The sequence below is a fragment of the Callospermophilus lateralis genome, chromosome 14, assembly GCF_048772815.1.
Source record: "Callospermophilus lateralis isolate mCalLat2 chromosome 14, mCalLat2.hap1, whole genome shotgun sequence".
In the NCBI taxonomy this organism is placed as follows: Eukaryota; Metazoa; Chordata; class Mammalia; order Rodentia; family Sciuridae; genus Callospermophilus; species Callospermophilus lateralis.
In genome coordinates, this window is record NC_135318.1 from 49265350 (window position 1) to 49283398 (window position 18049).

The 18049-nt window shown below is 40.1% G+C and overlaps 1 protein-coding gene across 1 annotated transcript; it reads left to right on the forward strand.

Moving 5' to 3' along the window:
• The first annotated feature begins 321 nt into the window (after positions 1–321).
• On the forward strand, positions 322–2911 carry C14H2orf74 (chromosome 14 C2orf74 homolog). Its single transcript, XM_076832535.1, has 2 exons — positions 322–492; positions 2738–2911. The coding sequence occupies exons 1-2, from the start codon at positions 322–324 to the stop codon at positions 2909–2911; spliced, it is 345 nt and encodes a 114-aa protein (XP_076688650.1).
• Positions 2912–18049: the final 15138 nt, after the last annotated feature.

Here is an 18049-nt window from a genome sequence, read left to right on the forward strand (position 1 = left end):
TTTTCCATTTTAGGGTTTTAGAAATGCTAATTTCCTATTAAAGTGAAATTCCCAAGCCAGAATCAGGGTCATTTTTCCTTTTCTGAATTTTTTGTTTATTTGTTTTCAGTTTTCAAGGCAAGAGAGAAGAGACAGAAAAAATTCCTTGTACAGATGCTAACGGAGGTGAAGAGTGTTCGCCTGCTAATGTGGAGAATAATACAGGAGGCCAAGAAAAGTCTGTACCTGAGGATGTGGTAGAAAGTCATTTTTGTAGATGATAATATTGACTAGGATGCATGGATTTTTAAAACCCTGCTGGTTGATTTTTCCAGGGTCATAATGGAAATCATGGGAATGAATGCACCAGTGAGGCACGGCATTCTTGTCCAGAGACGGAATAAGGAAGCGGTGGCTACATCCTTAGAAAACAGAGAGGACATGGAGGCACAGGAGGGAGACAAAATGAAAAAGAAGCAAGTGTCTGGGAATGCTGGAGAAACTGATCAAGAGGTGATGTGCTTTTTCTACTCCTAAGGTTTAGCTTTAGTTTGAAGAGATGGAAAATTACTCAGCCAGGTATAATAACAAGAGATGGCATCTCTTGTAACTTTGGTTTGTACCTGGAATGAGTCCAGTGTCTAGTCATTTTAACCATTCTCCTAAACTCTTATTTCATATTAGTAAAACCAGTTGCATATGCCAAGCCTAGAAGTGCGCTCATTCTTCAGTCTCACCTCCCCCACCCAGGTACTACAGACTGAACCCACAGGTGCTTTACCACTGAGCTACATCTCTAGCTGTTTTTATTTTATTCTGAGACAGGGTCTTGCTAAGTTGCCTAGGCTGATCTTGTGCTTGCAATCCTCCTGCCTCAGTCTCCTGAGTACCTGGGATTATAATAAGCATGGGCCACTGTGCCCAGCTCATTCTTCATTCTTACATTTGTGTTTTTGTTCATAATTCCCTTTCATTTTCTTTTATTTTTAGGCTCCTAGGATTTTATAGCTATAAGAAATCTTGTTAGGTCATCTAGGGATCCAAGGTTCTTGTGTTACAAATGAAAACATGAGACAAAGGGCAACTCCCATTGGGTCCTCTCTCACCCTGCAGGAGTTCTGTCTCTTTTCTTCTCACTTGACTAAATCCTACTCTTTTACACTCAAAGCAAAACAAAAACCCCACCACCACACAACAAAAAATGAGCAAATTATTCACTTCCCCACTGTGGCCAAACCCAGGACCAGCTCCTGTGGCCCTGCTCTAATTCTGGGCTCTATCCCCAGCAGCACAGAGATTGCCAGACCTTTGGTAAGCTCATATTCAGGACCCCAAATGACAATAGGCAGTCCTGGGTGTTTTATAGAGAGAGTAATACACGTTATCAAATAATTTTGTGTCAATGTAGATTTTTACAACCACAGAAATATAAAAATGTGATCATGATGGATTATTGTTGCTTTCTTTTTTATTAATCAATTTATTTATTTATTCTAATTAGTTGTGTACGACAGCAGAATGCATTTTGATTCATTGTACACAATTGCAGCACAACTTTTCATTTCTCTGGTTGTACATAATACAGTGTCACACATGTACCTAGGGTAATGATGTCCATCTCATTCCACCATCATTTTTTTAAAATAATTTTTTAAAATATTTATTTTTTAGCTATAATTGGACACAATATCTTTATTTTATTTATCTATTTGGTATGTGATGCTGAGGATTGAATCCAGGGTCCTGCACGTGCAAGGCGAACACTCTACGGCTGAGCCACAATCCCAGCCTCCATCTTTTTTTTTTTTTTTTTCAAATACCTTGATCTTATTTATTTATTTATTTATTTACTGTGTGGTGCTGAGGATCGAAAACAGGGCCTCGCCTGTGCTAGGCGAGCACTCTACCACTGAGCCACAACCCCAGCCCCCATCTTTTTTTTAATATTTATTTTTTAGTTGTAGTTGGACACAATACCTTTATTTTATTTATTTATTTGATTGATATGTGGTGCTAAAGATCGAACCCAGGGTCCTGCACATGTGAAGTGAGCACTCTACAGCTGAGCCACAACCCCAGCCCCTCATTCCACCATCTTTCCTGCCCTCATTCCCCTCCCCTTTGCCCAAAGTTCCTCCATTTTTTCCATGTCCCCCCATTATGGATCAGCATCCACTTATACACATTCAATCAACAAATATATGAAAAAATGTTCAACATCTCTAGTAATTAGAGAAATGCAAATCAAAACTACTCAAGATTTCATCTCATGCCAGTCAGAATGTCAGTTATCAAGAATACAGACAACAATGAGTGTTGGCTAGGATGTGGGGGGAAAGGTACACTCATACATTGCTGGTGGGACTGTAAATTGGTGTAACCAATCTGGAAAGCAGTGTGGAGATTCCTAAGAAAACTTGGAATGGAACCACCCCTTTGACCCTCTCCTCAGTCTATACCCAAAGGACTTTAAAACAGCATACTACAGTGATGCAACCACATCAATGTTTATAGCAATTCAATTCACAATAGCTAAACTGTGGAAGCAATCTAGATGCCCTTCAATAGATGAATGGATAAATAAACTGTGATATATATACACAATGGAATATTATTCAGTATTGTTGCTTTCTTACATCATTTAGAAATACCTTTTCTGTGTCTCATTCACAATGTACATAGAACCTATATTTTTAAAAGCAGGACTTGTCATGTTCATAAATTGATCACTTATACTACTTGTGCCATTTCTCTGTAGGGTGAAAAGTTGAAGATAACACACCTACCTCTCAATAGAGTTTCTTCAGATGTTGAAAACTCAAAAAGACCTTTAAAAGGAGTGACATTTTCTAGGGAAGTAATTGTCGTGGATCTTGGTAATGAATACTCTGCACCTCGAAGTTACACTCGAGAACATAAAGAGAGAAAATGAAGCTCAAAAAAAGCTGAGAATGAAAAAAATATAATCTTTGACTAACATTGAAATGACTGAGTGTACCAAGTCATGTTGAAACAACAAAATAATGGGAATTAAGCAAATACAGATATTATTTTACCTTTGTGTAGAAAGAAGTGTGAGCCACATACAGAATTCTGTAAGTAAAATCCTTAGACTTGAATATAATTTTCCAAAGACTCAACTCTGAGTTCAATAAACAAATTGTATTAAGCATTCTTAAAACTCTGCCTACTCAAACACTGTCCTATCATGTGAATAAAGTTTTTTATGTTTGTGCAGATGTCTGTTAGGTAAATCATATTCAAGGAGCACTTTTTTCTTTTTTCTACCAGGATTAAACCCAGGGGTGTTTAAGCTCTGAACCACATCCCTTGCCCTTTTTAATTTTTTTTATATTGAGATAGGGTCTTGCTAAGTTGCTTAGGGCCTTGCTAAATTGCTGAGGCTGGTGTTGAACTTGCTGTCCTCCTGCCTCAATGCCTGAGCCGATGGTATTACAGGTGTTTGCCACTGCACTGGGCTGAAGGAACACTTTTAAGGAAGTACCTGTTCTAGTATTCCTGTGATCACAAGTATTCATGACCAAGTAACATTGCAGACGTTGTTATGGAAGCTTCCAAAAACGAAGGTAGGTTCTCTTTTTTAAAAAATATTTATTTCTTAGTTGTACACAATACCTTATTTTGTTTATTTATTTTTATGTGGTGCTGGGGATCGAACCCAGGGCCTCGAATGTGCTAGGAGAGCATTCTACCATTGAGCCACAACCCCAGCCCCAAAGGTAGGTTCTTTTACTGTATAATACCTGTTGAATTCATTCCTGAAACCTTTCTTGTATTAACAGCTGCTTTTTAAGATTGGTCCAAAAAACAAATTACTGCCAACAACAAAACATCCTATTATTTCAAAGAAGTCCTGAGATGATACTATTCTTGATTTCAGTAGTTTAAAATGTATTGTCCATATGTGGAATATGATAGTCCAGACCCATATGACATCACTCAATCCACTGCAGTAAACATTTGTGTTTGTGAAATATATAAGGGACTATGAGATAAATAAAAAGCAGAAAAGTTATCCCTTGATTTAGGGCATAGCATATTGTCATATATATGGCATATGATTAATAAATGTTTGTTGAATGATTGGGAGCATATGTGATAAAATAATTTAGAATGTGTGACTAATGCCAGATTGGTCTTAATGATACCCTTAAATGGGAAGAAGTCCCTGTGGGTGGGACTATTCCTCTGAGAGGAGGAAGAGTGACTTAATCAAATGGGAGGATTAGCTTATCAAAGCAAATGTAAACCAAGACAGAGAGATGAGGGTGTATGTGGAGTTTGGTGGTGGACACCAATAGCCAGAGCTGAAGGTTAGTGTCAAGAAGAGTTGAGAGTAACAGTGAGGGCTAGTGAGAAGCAGGAAGGTTCCTGTTAGGATTCCAGGGTTGGTTCAGGTATGGGGGAGAATGGATTAAAGCAATCTGGATTGTGGGTGAGGAGGGTCTCCAGAAATATTCTGGGTTGCTGAGTCCTCAGCAAGGATTTAAACATTTTTTCACCTGATGATAATAAAATTATTATTATGGTTAAATGCATATATAATTTGCCATCTTAAGCATTTTAAGTGTACAGTTCAGTAGCAATAGATATATTCACATTGTGCAACCATCGTTACCATCCATCCACAGATCTCTTTTCGTCTTGCAGAAGTGGAACTCTGAGCCCTGACACTAACCCCCTGGCAGCCAGGATGCTGCTTTGTCTCTCAGAATTTGACTACTTTAGGTGCCTCGTATAAGTAAAGTCAGATATACGTGTCCTTTTGGTTCTGGCTTATTTCACTCATCACAATGTCATCAAGGTTCATTCATGTTGTCAGAATTTTCTTCCCTTTTAAGCCTGAATAATATTCCATTTGTACGACTTTCATATTTTATTTATCCCTTCACAAATGAATATTTGCAATTTTAATCTAAGAAAGTTCAGACTTACCCAGGTAACTATTTTAAGCTGTGTGTTTCATGGTTTCATTGCCCATATGTGCCTCTGTATTTAGGGAACCAAGTTACTTTGTCCTAAGCTGATAATAGAGGAAGAATTAATACCCAAATGGTGTGCCTATGTGAAGGGATAGCCAATTCTCTGGTGCTGACTGTACTAACCAAGGTATCATGAAAGTTCCAGTTGAGGCAAATGGTGAGAAAAGTGGCCATCAGTTCCTGTAGTAGCATAGGCACACAGAATTCCAGAAAACCACTGAGATTATAGTGTGGTCCGCAGAACAGCATCTGACATTAAATATTCATTGAATTTTATTGGTTTTGAGCTGTTGTTTTCATTTGATTTGTAAACTTGTTTTGCATCAAATGAAAGCTTCAAGAGCCAATGGCCAGTTTTGTGTTTCTACATGGTTTTAAGTAACATAGTGATAAATAGTTGAGGCAATAATGGTTGGCAGGGGTGTTGCTCAAGGACTTTCCTGTAGAATTAGGTTATTGAAGAGAAGCATGTAGGAGGTAAATGGAGATGACTAAGTGACAATGCAAATCTGAAGGACCTGGGTCTGGAATCTAGTGGACAGAATGCAGTGAGAATATAAAGAATTCTTGGTTTGATGTGGAAAGAACGAGAGGAGGGCACAAAGGCGGCTCCTGAGCTTGGACACTTCTCAGAGATGGGAAAGTCCAGAGAAGTGACTAATAAGGTAACAAAATTAGGCAGGTTTTAGCTCTGTTGAAGTATTGGCCAGAGGTTCAGCTGAAGATGCCCAGTAAGAGCCAAAGAACACCATGAATGCTGTGTCCTTTTAGCACTCAGCCTTGGAGGACTCCTTGTATAATTTCCTCACATTCTGTTGGTTAGAAGCAAACCATCAGGTCTAGTCTGCATTCAAGGGCAAGAAATTTTCATGTCTGTAGCTGTCCTTGTAAAAGACCATGAGCTCACATCAACACATCCAATTCCAGTCCAGTAGGGTTTATTGTAGCTTCACCTCCTTTGTTTCTGTAACTGCCTTCCTCAGCATTGAGAAATCTGGCTTCTGTTATGTTCTACTTATTTGCTTATTTAGTTGCCTGAATGTTAAGAAAGGCTTAAAAAAAAAAAAGCGCCACAAAAGGATGATTTTCTTATTTTATGAAGAAATGCTTCAAAACATTCAGATGCATAAGGAATTTTTTTCCTTCAAGCATTAAGTATGAATTACCTACTTTTAAAATGGGCAAAGTGAAAAAATGTGCTCTAAATGTGTAATAAGAACTGTAATGCATTCCACTGTCATGTATAAATAAAAAAATTAATAAAAATAAAATGGACAAAGGTATAGGGAGAAAAACAAATGGCCGAGACATCTGGAGCTGGGCTTGTAACTCCATGATAGAGCACTTGGCTAGCAGGTGCAAGGCCCTGGTTTCAATACCCAGCACTGAAAAGAAAAAAAAAAAAAGCCAGAAAAAAAGAAAAGAAGAGAAAACTTGAAATGCTCATTCTGATTTATTAATTAAATCTAAATTAAAACATGATTTTTCATCTATCAAACTGTCAAATATCAGAAAGATGAATGATATTGGTAAAGGGATGCCGCAGTCTCTCGGCTGGGCACAAATCACGAGTCTCCACACAGCTTGTAGATTCAAACAGCAATTCTTTATTCCCGATCTCACACCGGCCGTCTACAAACACGTTCTGGGGGAATCCACGTTCTCTGCCCAAATCCACACTCTGCCCTAATCCACTCTCTCCCAAATCCACTCCGCATGGGCTTCTGTCTCCCAAAATATACTGTTTGACCCTAAGCACTCAAGAGGAGCTCAGCAGCAGGATACGCCCTATTCCAAAAGAGGAACACCCTAATCTCCTATTATACTAAACCGCCCTATTCTAAAGGGGAAACACCCTACTCTCCTATTATGCTAAACTGCCCTATTCTAAAGGGGAAACACCCTACTCTCCTATTATGCTAAACTGCCCTATTCTAAAGGGGGAACACCCTAAACACGGATCCTGCCCTGGTCCTTGAGCAAGGTCACCTTTCAGAAGTCCTTCCACTAGACAGCATGGGAGTAAGCTGGCAAGGAATTTGTCATACCTACTTGGCTGATGGCTCCCAGCATCTCCCCCCTTCTGATTAATTAAACAACAAGTAATGTGGCTTAAGGACCGTGCCTGGTAGGTTGTCCAGTTCAACATATGGCTCTTACCCGTCATTGGAAAACTGACCTTTAGGCGTCAGCCTCCTGTCTTAGGTTGATACCAATGCAACTGGATCATACCCGTCACTGACTACCGGTCCAGCATACAGCCATACTTGTGGATAGGTCTATGCACCAGTGGGGGGGTGAGGTTCTTTGCCTCACCTCTGTTGGCCCCCAAATTTGGCCTTGGTGCCAGTGGGGGAGTGAGGTTAATGTGGCTTAAGGACCGCGCCTGGTAGGTTGTCCAATTCAACATATGGTTCTTACCCGTCATGGGAAAACTGACCTTTAGGCAACTGACCTTTAGGCGTCAGCCTCCTGTCTTAGGTTGATACCATTGCAATTGGATCATACCCGTCACTGACTGCCGGTCCAGCATATAGCCATTGGCCCCCAAATTTAGACCATCACTAGCAGAAGGGAGGAGGATACAGAAATGCCACGACACCAAGCCAATTGACAGTTCCTTTGGAAAAATTGCATCATTGGTGACACCATCAGCAAAGATCACTGGTGACACCATCAGCAAAGATATGCCAGCATTACCACAATTTGCTGCACTAAACGTAGTTACATAGTCCAGGCAAGTTCTGTAAGCAGTTCAAAGGGGAGGAATCTATCAATCTGTCCGTCTCCTCCCAAAGTCCGTTTCCTCCCAAAGTAAGTTGACTCCTTGATTGAGCATACTTGTTGAGTTATATTCATTGGGATGAAGATAGGAAATCTGGCAATGATGCTAAAAAGACATTAACCTGAAAAGAATTATTAAATATAATGAAAAGGAAAGGTGAAAGTAAACAAACAGATCTGTTAACCTCCTTAAAAAACAATCCTTAACAGCTGTTTACCTGATTTAAATTAGTAAACAAGCAGATATGTTAAGCACCTTTAAAAACAATCTTTAACAGCTGTTTACCTAATTTAAATTAAGCCATTTAAATCACGTGAATAAAAAAAAAAATTCGGATCCATTTTCTCATGAGCGCTCCTCATATATAAAATACGCACACACAGACATACAACACAAAACACAAATGTGCAAACAAACGTACAACATATAAGATAATAATAAAGGCCTTGTAGCTTTACCTAGGTGAAATCTCCATTGCAATGTTTAAAAACTCTATAGTCAAAAAAAAATACAACTGATCAGAAAAACATTAACCTAGGTTTGTGTGAGCTCAAAAAATAAAAATAGAACCTTATGATGTGGGAAAAATGCAGTAATAAAATAGATATTGAAAAAAGCATCCTTGTTAATCACTGTTGCAGATGTAAGAATGGCCAAGCTGGAGTTCTGGATATCAGCTGTTATGGATTTGAGTCAAATCATCTTCTTTTCGATTTGTAGAAATTGCTTTAGTTAGTCTTTCTGGAATCCAAATCGGCTGCTGTTCTCCCTGTGGAAACACACAAACAGAGCCCCGACTCCAGACAATCACTGGGTCTGGACCTTTCCATTGTCCTGTTAGAATATCTTTCCAAAGAACTTTAGGCTTATGCACATTTTTTGGATACATATGCCTTTCTGCAGCACTAAGTCCTGATGAATCCAAATTTAAAAAGTTTAGGGTAAAAAGTGTTATTTTAAGTTTATCTTTGGGGGATATATACCCCTTTCCAATTCCCTCTTTTTGTTTTAGTAAGTACGTTTTAATAGTTTGATGAGCTCTTTCAACTATGCCTTGTCCCTGTGGATTGTATGGAATTCCTGTTATATGAGTAATACCAAATGATGAGCAAAATTGTTTAAAAGAGGTAGAGGTATAGCCAGGACCGTTATCAGTTTTTAACTGTTTAGGAACACCCACAGTGGCAAAATTTTGTAAGCAATGAGCTATAACATCTTTAGTTTTTTCTCCGGCATGAAGGGAGCCCATCAAAAATCCGGAAGAAGTATCAACTGTAACATGTAAATATTTTAATTTTCCAAATTCTGGCAAGTGTGTGACGTCCATCTGCCAAATATGGTTAGGTATCAGTCCTCTAGGATTGACTCCAAGATTAACTTGTGGTAAAAAGGTCACACAATTTTGACATTGTTTTATTATATGTCTGGCTTGTTCCTTAGTTATTTTAAAAAGCTTTTGTAAAGTATTAGCATTAACATGGAATTTTTTATGAAAATTCATAGCTTCTTCTAGTGTAGAGAAAATATGTATGTCATGTGTAGTTTTATCTGCTAAATCGTTGCCCAAACTAAGGGCTCCAGGCAATCCTGTATGTGCTCTAATATGTCCTATAAAGAATGGATCTTTTCTGTCCCAGATTAGACTTTGTATAGTGGAAAACAAAGAGAAAACAGTAGAAGAAGGGGAAATCCTACCAGCATCTTCAAGAGATACTATAGCATTAACTACATACTGACTATCAGAAAATAAATTAAATACAGAATCTTTAAACATTAAAAAAGCTTGTAATACTGCATTAAGCTCTACCTTTTGAGCTGATTGTTTGGGTACTAAAAATGTAAAAGTTTGATCAGGGGTAACTACTGCTGCTGTACCATTATTTGACCCATCAGTGAATATATTTGGAGCATTCATGATAGGGGTTTTTCTTGTCATTTTTGGAAAAACTACAGGATGCTTAGACCAAAAAGACAACAAAGGATTAGATGGTAAGTGATTATCAAATGAAACATTAGATTTACACATGATTATTGCCCAAGTATTTAACTCATTAGCTAACTCATCAATTTGATCCATAGTATATGGAGTAATAATTTTATTGGGAGAAATTCCAAACACTCCCTTCGCTGCTTTTATTCCTTTGAGTATTAATTGTCCTACAGCCTCAGGATACCTAGTAAGAATAGTGTTAGGAGAATAAGATAAATGTATCCACAATAATGGACCTTCTTGCCAAAATACTCCTGTAGGAATATTTTTTGTTGGTAGTACAATAAATAATAAAGGCAAACTTATATCAATTCTATCCAAATGTATATTTTCCATATATGTTTCAATAATTTTCAATGCCTTTCTTGCTTCAGGAGTTAACATGCGAGGTGAGTTTGGATCTGATGGACCTTTTAGAATATCAAATAAAGGTCCCAACTCTCCTGTTGGTATGCCTAGATAAGGCCTTATCCAATTTATGTCTCCCAATAACTTTTGAAAGTCGTTAAGTGACTTGAGTTGATCTACTCGTATTTGAATTTTTGGTGGACGGACCATGGTTGAGGATAATAGAACTCCTAAATAATTAATTGGAAAATTTAATTGTACTTTATCTATTGCTATTTCTAGATTATAATTTTTTAATAAGTTTGTAAGTGTGGCATAACATTCCAGCAATATGTTTTTATCTTTATGTGCCAATAATACATCATCCATATAGTGAAATATTTGTAGTTCAGGATTTTGATTTCTAAGTGGCTGGATTGCTTTATTAACATATATTTGACACATAGTTGGACTGTTAGCCATCCCTTGAGGGAGTACTTTCCATTCATATCTCTGATCAGGACCTTCATGATTTAATGCAGGGATAGTAAATGCAAAACGTGGACTATCCTCGGGATGAATTGGAATTGAAAAAAAACAATCTTTAATATCTATGGCTAAAACATGCCAGGTTTTTGGCAAAGCAGACAATTGAGGAATCCCTGATTGAGCAGGTCCCATAATAACCATCTCATTATTAATGGCTCTTAAATCTTGCAATAATCTCCATTTACCAGATTTCTTTTTAATGACAAAAATGGGAGTATTATGGGGAGATATGGAAGGTTGTATATGTCCTTCCGCTAATTGTTGTTTGACCAGATCATGGGCTACTTGTATCTTTTCTTTAGTCAGGGGCCACTGAGGAACCCACACTGGTCTTTCTGATTTCCAAGTAATTTTGATTGTCTCAGTGGCCCTTTCTGAAAATCCAACCCATGTCTGTCTGTTCCTTGATCTATTTGAATTGGTGCTGCTATACCTTGTCCTTGTTTTCCTAATCTTTTTTCTTTCCTAAAACCTTGTCTAGCCCTAGTAGTGGGCGCATTAGGATTGATGTTATTTGTTAATGTCAAACCTAATTGATCTAGGACATCTCGTCCCCATAAAATTATAGGAAGATGATCCAATACATAGGGCTGTATAGTTCCCTCACAACCTTCAGGATCCTTCCAATCTAATATCATTGCACTTCTATGGGGATTAGTAGCCACTCCTAGGCCTCGAAGCGTTTGAGTGGCTTGTTGTAATGGCCAATGTTTTGGCCATTCCTTACTAGATATGATGCTAAGGTCTGCACCTGTGTCCAGTAGCCCATTAAAGTCGTGTCCTTGAATATTTAGTTTTAACATTGGGCGAGAATCTAAATTTAAAGACAACATAGCCCAATCTACACCTGTGGAGCCTAATCCCCTGGAACCTCTTTTTACACTATGACTAGGAAATTTATTATGTAGGCTGGGTATTATTAACAACTGTGCTATTCTGTCTCCAGGTGAAATTACTGATATACCTCTTGGAGAACTAGCTATAATTTTTATTTCACCTACATAATCGGGATCAATTACCCCGGGACTTATCATAAGTCCTTTTAATGTAGATGAACTACGTCCCAATAATAAGCCTACTGTCCCTTGGGGAAGAGGTCCTTTTATTCCTGTGGGAATGATTTGAACTCCCATCTCTGGAGTTAGTACTGCTCTGGCAGAGGCGCAGATGTCCAACCCTGCGCTCCCTCGGGTTTGTCTGATGAGGGATTTAATGGACAATGTGTCCTGGGCACTACTCTGATGGTGTTGCTGGGTTCCTCCACTGCCCCGTATATTTGTGGTTGTGGGCCCCGGAGCATTGGGCCCGGCTGTCCGTTTTTTGGCAACGGAGCCTGATGCCTTTCTCCACGGTATCGTGGGTAAATACCTGGTCCTTTTCCGTTTTTTGGTAAGGGAGTACCCTCTATGGTAGTTTGAGAACGGCATTCATTAGCCCAATGTCTCCCTCTACGGCATCGTGGGCAAATACCCGGTATTCTATTTCTTTGATACCTAGTTTTGTTAAATCCTCCTCCTATGGGGCAACTCCTTTTAAAATGTCCTGTTTGTTCACAATCATAGCATGTTTTTGGCCTGGTATCTAAAGCCTGTTGTACTGCAGCTGCCAAGACTTGCCCTTGTTCATTAATATCTCTACATAATTTAATATATGTGTTTAAATCTTCATGTCTCCATGGTCTAATAACCTCTCTGCAGCAACGATTTGCTTGGTCATAAGCCAGTTGTTTTATTAATGGCATTGCTTGTTCCGTATCCCCAAAAATTTTGGCAGCCGTTTGAATTAGCCTATCTACAAAGTCAGCGTAAGGTTCATTAGCTCTCTGTATTACCTTAGATAGCTGACCTTGTAAATCTCCATGTCCTTGTAAAGTCTTCCATGCCCTAACTGCGTCTGCAGCAATTTGTGCATATATAGCAGGATCATATTCAATTTGTTGCCGCTGACCCTCATAAGATCCTTTTCCTAGCAACATTTCTAAATTTCTTTGAGGGTAACCGGCTGCTGCATTTCGCCTAGCTGTCTCTGCGCAAAATTCCTCATTGGCAACCTTCCATAACAAATATTGTCCTCCATTTAGCACAGATTTACACATGCTAGCCCAATCTGCTGGCGTCATGTCCAAGTTAGTAATGGACTCGACCATGCTCACCGTGAAGGGAGCTTGGGGACCATAGGTTGTTACAGCCTCCTTTAACTGCTTCACTGTTTTAAAATCTAAAGCACGGTGAATTCGCTGCCCTCCTGCCTGCTCAAGTACAGGGCATGCTAATCTTCGAGGTCCTGTCTCAGGATCCCAATTATCAACTACGGGGTTTGAGGGCCACTCAGCTGTCTCTATCGGTGGGGCTGTTGGTTGAATTAAAGCCTCTTGTGATAAAACGGAGTTAGTAACAGCCTCCTGTTGTGGCCTTTTTTCTAACAACCCCTTTTCCTTTAAATTTTCTTCCTCTGTCTGACTAGCTGGAGAGACCTTCTCTTTTGCTTGATCTAAAATGTCTTTCACCATATTCTGAACCTCTAACAATTTACTTAACATCTTTTCAGTTTGTTTTAATCTACTATAAAGATAACGCAACCCAATAAGATAACACAAAACAAAACCGAAACTGAATGAAGCAAAAACAGAATAAAAAATCGTTGTATCAATTTTCTCTTCCTCAGGGCCGACAAACTTCAAACCTTTAGTCAACCATTTTTTCCAGTTTGCCTGAGAAATTTCTAGGGATAGGCAGCTTGAAAGAAAAACAAAATAAATCAAAAGAAGAACACATTGTTTTCTGAAATGGTCACCCATTCTCTCGCCTTCCCTCAGGGGCGAGCAATTTCACTTACCTCCAAGTTTCAGACGTTCCGCGTACGGGCCACCAGATGCCGCAGTCTCTGGCTGGGCACAAATCACGAGTCTCCACACAGCTTGTAGATTCAAACAGCAATTCTTTATTCCCGATCTCACACCGGCCGTCTACAAACACGTTCTGGGGGAATCCACGTTCTCTGCCCAAATCCACACTCTGCCCTAATCCACTCTCTCCCAAATCCACTCCGCATGGGCTTCTGTCTCCCAAAATATACTGTTTGACCCTAAGCACTCAAGAGGAGCTCAGCAGCAGGATACGCCCTATTCCAAAAGAGGAACACCCTAATCTCCTATTATACTAAACCGCCCTATTCTAAAGGGGAAACACCCTACTCTCCTATTATGCTAAACTGCCCTATTCTAAAGGGGAAACACCCTACTCTCCTATTATGCTAAACTGCCCTATTCTAAAGGGGGAACACCCTAAACACGGATCCTGCCCTGGTCCTTGAGCAAGGTCACCTTTCAGAAGTCCTTCCACTAGACAGCATGGGAGTAAGCTGGCAAGGAATTTGTCATACCTACTTGGCTGATGGCTCCCAGCAAAGGGAGACAAGTGGGGAAAGTCATTCTTATGAGATACATCTCAGTATAATTTGGTAAAGGATAATTGGGGCATTTGTCAAAATTAAAAGTGAATGCAGGGACTAGGGTTGTGGCTCAGTGGCAGAGTGTTTGCCTAGCACATGTGAAGCACTGGGTTCAATCCTCAGCACAACATAAAAATAACAAAGATATTGTGTCCATGCATAACTAAAAAATATTTTTTAAAAAAGCCTATGCACCTTTGGACCCAGAGTCCCTCTGCCTGGAATGACCCTATGATATACTTGCAAAACTATACTGATGTCTAAACCTGCTTACTTCCACCAGAACAAGGCTCAGGGAAAAAGAGAGGGAGTATACAAGCATGAGTATGTTTTAGTGCTGGCAAGAAGACATCTGTCACTGGGTGTGGTGGCACATGCCTATAATCGGGAGACCGAGGCAGGAGGATTGCGAGTTCAAAGCCAGCCTCAGCAATTTATTGAGGCCCTAAGCAATTTAGTGAGATCCTGTTTCAAAATAAAAAGGGCTAGGGATGTGGCTCAATGGTTGAGTATTCCTGGGTTCAATCCCCAGTATCAAAAAAAAAAAAAAAAAAAAAAAGAACAATCTTTTGATAACTTTGGTAATTAAACATTCCATTGCTGTTGCTTTATTCTATTCATTGGAAGCAAGTTGAGAGGTCCAGCCCACACTCAAGGGGAGGGGATTACGCAGGGACACGAATGCTAGGAGACAGGGAAAGGTGAGTGTCATCTAGGAGGCTGCATGCACAGAGACTTGGGAGGGTGCTGCCCCAAGCAACTGGGGAAAGCAAACATAAATCCTCTCTGGGTGTACTTCAGCAAAAGTTAAGAACCATCATCAGGTACTGCCTGTTGAAGATACCCTCTGATTTCAGAGCTATTAAAGTGTATGTGCTATTAAAAAGGAACTTAATAAGCTTTAGTTTTAACTTTATACCCTTTCTATCATATGTTAAACAAAATAGATAAAGTATCTGTGCTATATGGTCCTGACAGAGGGAAGAGTGACTCTGGGATATCAGCAAGGTTTTGAAGAAGAAAAATTTGAGCAAAGCCTAGGTGACGGAGGCAAGGGTAAACAGGACGCACCAGGCAGAGGGTCCTGGATGTGGGAGGGCACAGGTGCACTGGAGAGCTCCAGAGCTGTCTTCTCAGCATGGTGCCACCAATGGAACAGCTCTAGATGTGGGGCTGGGAAGGCAGGCTGGGCCAGACCTGGAGTGAGCCTTGCCAAGGGGTGGATGGGACATGTCATTGAAGAATGTAAAAGCACAGCAATTAGGAAGAACTGTAGGGAAAAGAGACTAACAGGGATAGAGGACCATTAGGAAGACCTTACAAAGATACAAGCAACAAAAGGTGATAACCAGAAGCAAAATAAGTTGGGGTGAGACAAAGAAGAATGACTTGGGGAATAGGTAGGAGACTAAACAGGAGGTCCAGTCAGCTGGGAGGGATGAGCAAGTGGGCTCAGAGCCCAGCTGGGTGTGAGCCCAGCCTGCTGCATGGATGGTGCTGCCTCTAGTTGTGCAGGAGCTCTGGGGAGGAGGGAGGGCAGAGTCACTGCACATCCCAGCCTCCGGTGACTCTGGATGGTGACAGCCTACATGAGGTCTACTGAGGGAACACGGGACACAACCAGGAAGAGGAGCAGGTTTAGGAAAGTGGCCCTGAGCAGAAATTGCAAGTTGTTCTCCAAATACCCACTTGACCTTTTTTCTTGAGGGCAACTGCTCCCCTCACATTGGGAGTTAGCCACCTGTGACTAAGTCCTGACCAATGAGGAGAGTGTAGAAGTGATGATTGCAAGGTCTGAGTCAGGCTCTTAAAAGGAATGAAGTGTGCTTGCCTTTTATCCATCCCTCTTCCTATAGGGCAGAATATAGAAGTAGTTTTGAGCCATCTTTGATAAGGCAGATGAGTGTAGTATCTCAGAAATGGAGAAGCAACAAGGTGCAGTCTGGGAGCCAAACACACTGGTCCTGAGCCACTATCCTAGACTATCATGTGAGGGAGAAATAAACTTGTCACTTGTTTAAGTCACTTTGGGGGGACCGAGGTCGGGGTGACAGAGAATCTCTTGTTATAAAAGCCTAGTCTGTATTCTTTTAGAAGATGCTATATAAGAAGTGGATAAGTGGGGTGGGAAGTGATAGAAGATAATGTGCCTGTCATATCTCCTGGCAGGATGCACAATTGAGGGAGGATCTCAGTTGCTGTACTTTGAGTTCATTCCCAGGGTGCTCATAACCAGTGAGGGAGCCTGGCAAGGATGCTAAGGTAGACCCATTCCTGCAAGATTCCTGCCCTTCGGTGGGCAACATTGGCTTGACCAGGAAGTCTAAGCTGAAAGTGTCAAGTTAGGAGTTTGGAGTTTGGTGATGGTTGGTGAATTAAAATAAAAGTGATCATCCTGGGAGGGTGAGGATAAAAGGACGTTTATTATGTGCTTCCTATAGGCCAGGAGAAGTTCTAAGAGCTTTAGTCATAGGAAAAGGTAATATGATTCCTTGAACTTCATATTACCTATGTGGCTGGGTGTCAGACAGAGTTGCCTCCAATATGCTTGCTTCTTTTCTCTCTTCCTTCTTTCCTTTCCTTTTCCTCCCTCCCTCCCTCAATACCTCCCTTCTTTCTTTCCTTCCTTTTTTTTTTTAATCTTCTTCCTGTTTTTTTTTTTCCTGGTTTTCTTTTTTTGCAGTATTGGGGATTGAGCCCAGCCCTTTTTATTATGACAGGGTGTCCTCAAATTTCTGAGTCTCCTGCCTTATTCTCCTGAGTAGCTATGATTACAGTTGTGCACCACCACATCTGGCAAGAACAGTAAATTTTTAGAGAAACGACAAAACAAGGAAAAATAACTTTCAGTTATTTTCTGGTGGTAAAGCTTGTTAACATAGGTCATCTGGTGCCATCTCTAGGTTAGTAAGTGTCCCAAGTTGTCTTGAGTGGTTAGCTGTTCTCCCAGGTCTCACACATGGTAAGTGAGCGCTCTACCACTGAGCCACAACCCCAATCCTGACAATTTAATTCTTGATAATTAATCTACATAAAACATTTTCATTTACATTGCAACAGAGTTATTTCCCTTGGGATTAATTCTTTTGTGTAACTATTGTAATTTTTTATCCACCTAACATTTTAGTGATTGTAACTTCTGTCTTTCTAAGTTTTCTAGTGCCTTTATTTGCCACCAGGTTCAAATGGATCATATTTAAATCTTATCATGTAATGTTCTATCAGTAATACTCTTTCTGAATTGGAAAAAAGATGAGCAGCTAATCCAGGAGAAAATGGTGTCCACTAATTGTCATTCCAGTTTTTCCCTGATACCTTCCATCAGCTGTCCATGATTTTGGTGAAGTGTGAAAGGTGAAATCACAATGTCACTTTGTTTTGGGGTAAAAGCACTGTAAGGCAGTATATTAAACAGTTGTAGATCTTTGGAAGATGATGTTGGAATGCAGTAGCTTCAGTAAGCAAATGGAGAAAAGCCATCCTTGACTGTTAGTTTATTACATGAATGAGCACAGACCACAGGCACAGAACAGGTGAGCACAGGGGAATAGAACAGCCAGGTACTCTCCCCGCTTACATTATCAAACCCATTTTATCTGCAAAATAAATCTCCACATAAACCTTAGTAACATTTTCCAGTTGGTACAAAGTTTTTGCTAGATGGTGAAAACCTATAAAAGGAAATCATTAATACCCCCTTACTTATTGCAAAGTGCCTTGAGCTGCAGTCACATGAGCTTGCAATCACAATATTTCATTCTCTCTACAGGATTATTACATGAATAAAATGTAAATATTCCTGAAGTAACCCAGCACTTGGTAGCTCGTGCTATTCCACCAGGTGTTGGAAAGGCCAGAGACTTGGCCTCCAAAAGACAAGCGAGGTTCACAGCTGTGCACGAACTTTGGGACAAAACCCTGCACAGGGTGCAGTGGGAGCGCGCGCAGTGGTACCGAGTCGCGCGG

Bases quoted from the DNA above. Each gene is read 5' to 3' on its own strand.
- C14H2orf74 (XM_076832535.1), top strand. From the start codon at position 322: ATGGAAATCATGGGAATGAATGCACCAGTGAGGCACGGCATTCTTGTC. The intron at 493-2,737 runs GTGATGTGCTTT...ATTTCTCTGTAG, and splicing joins CTGGAGAAACTGATCAAGAG to GGTGAAAAGTTGAAGATAAC.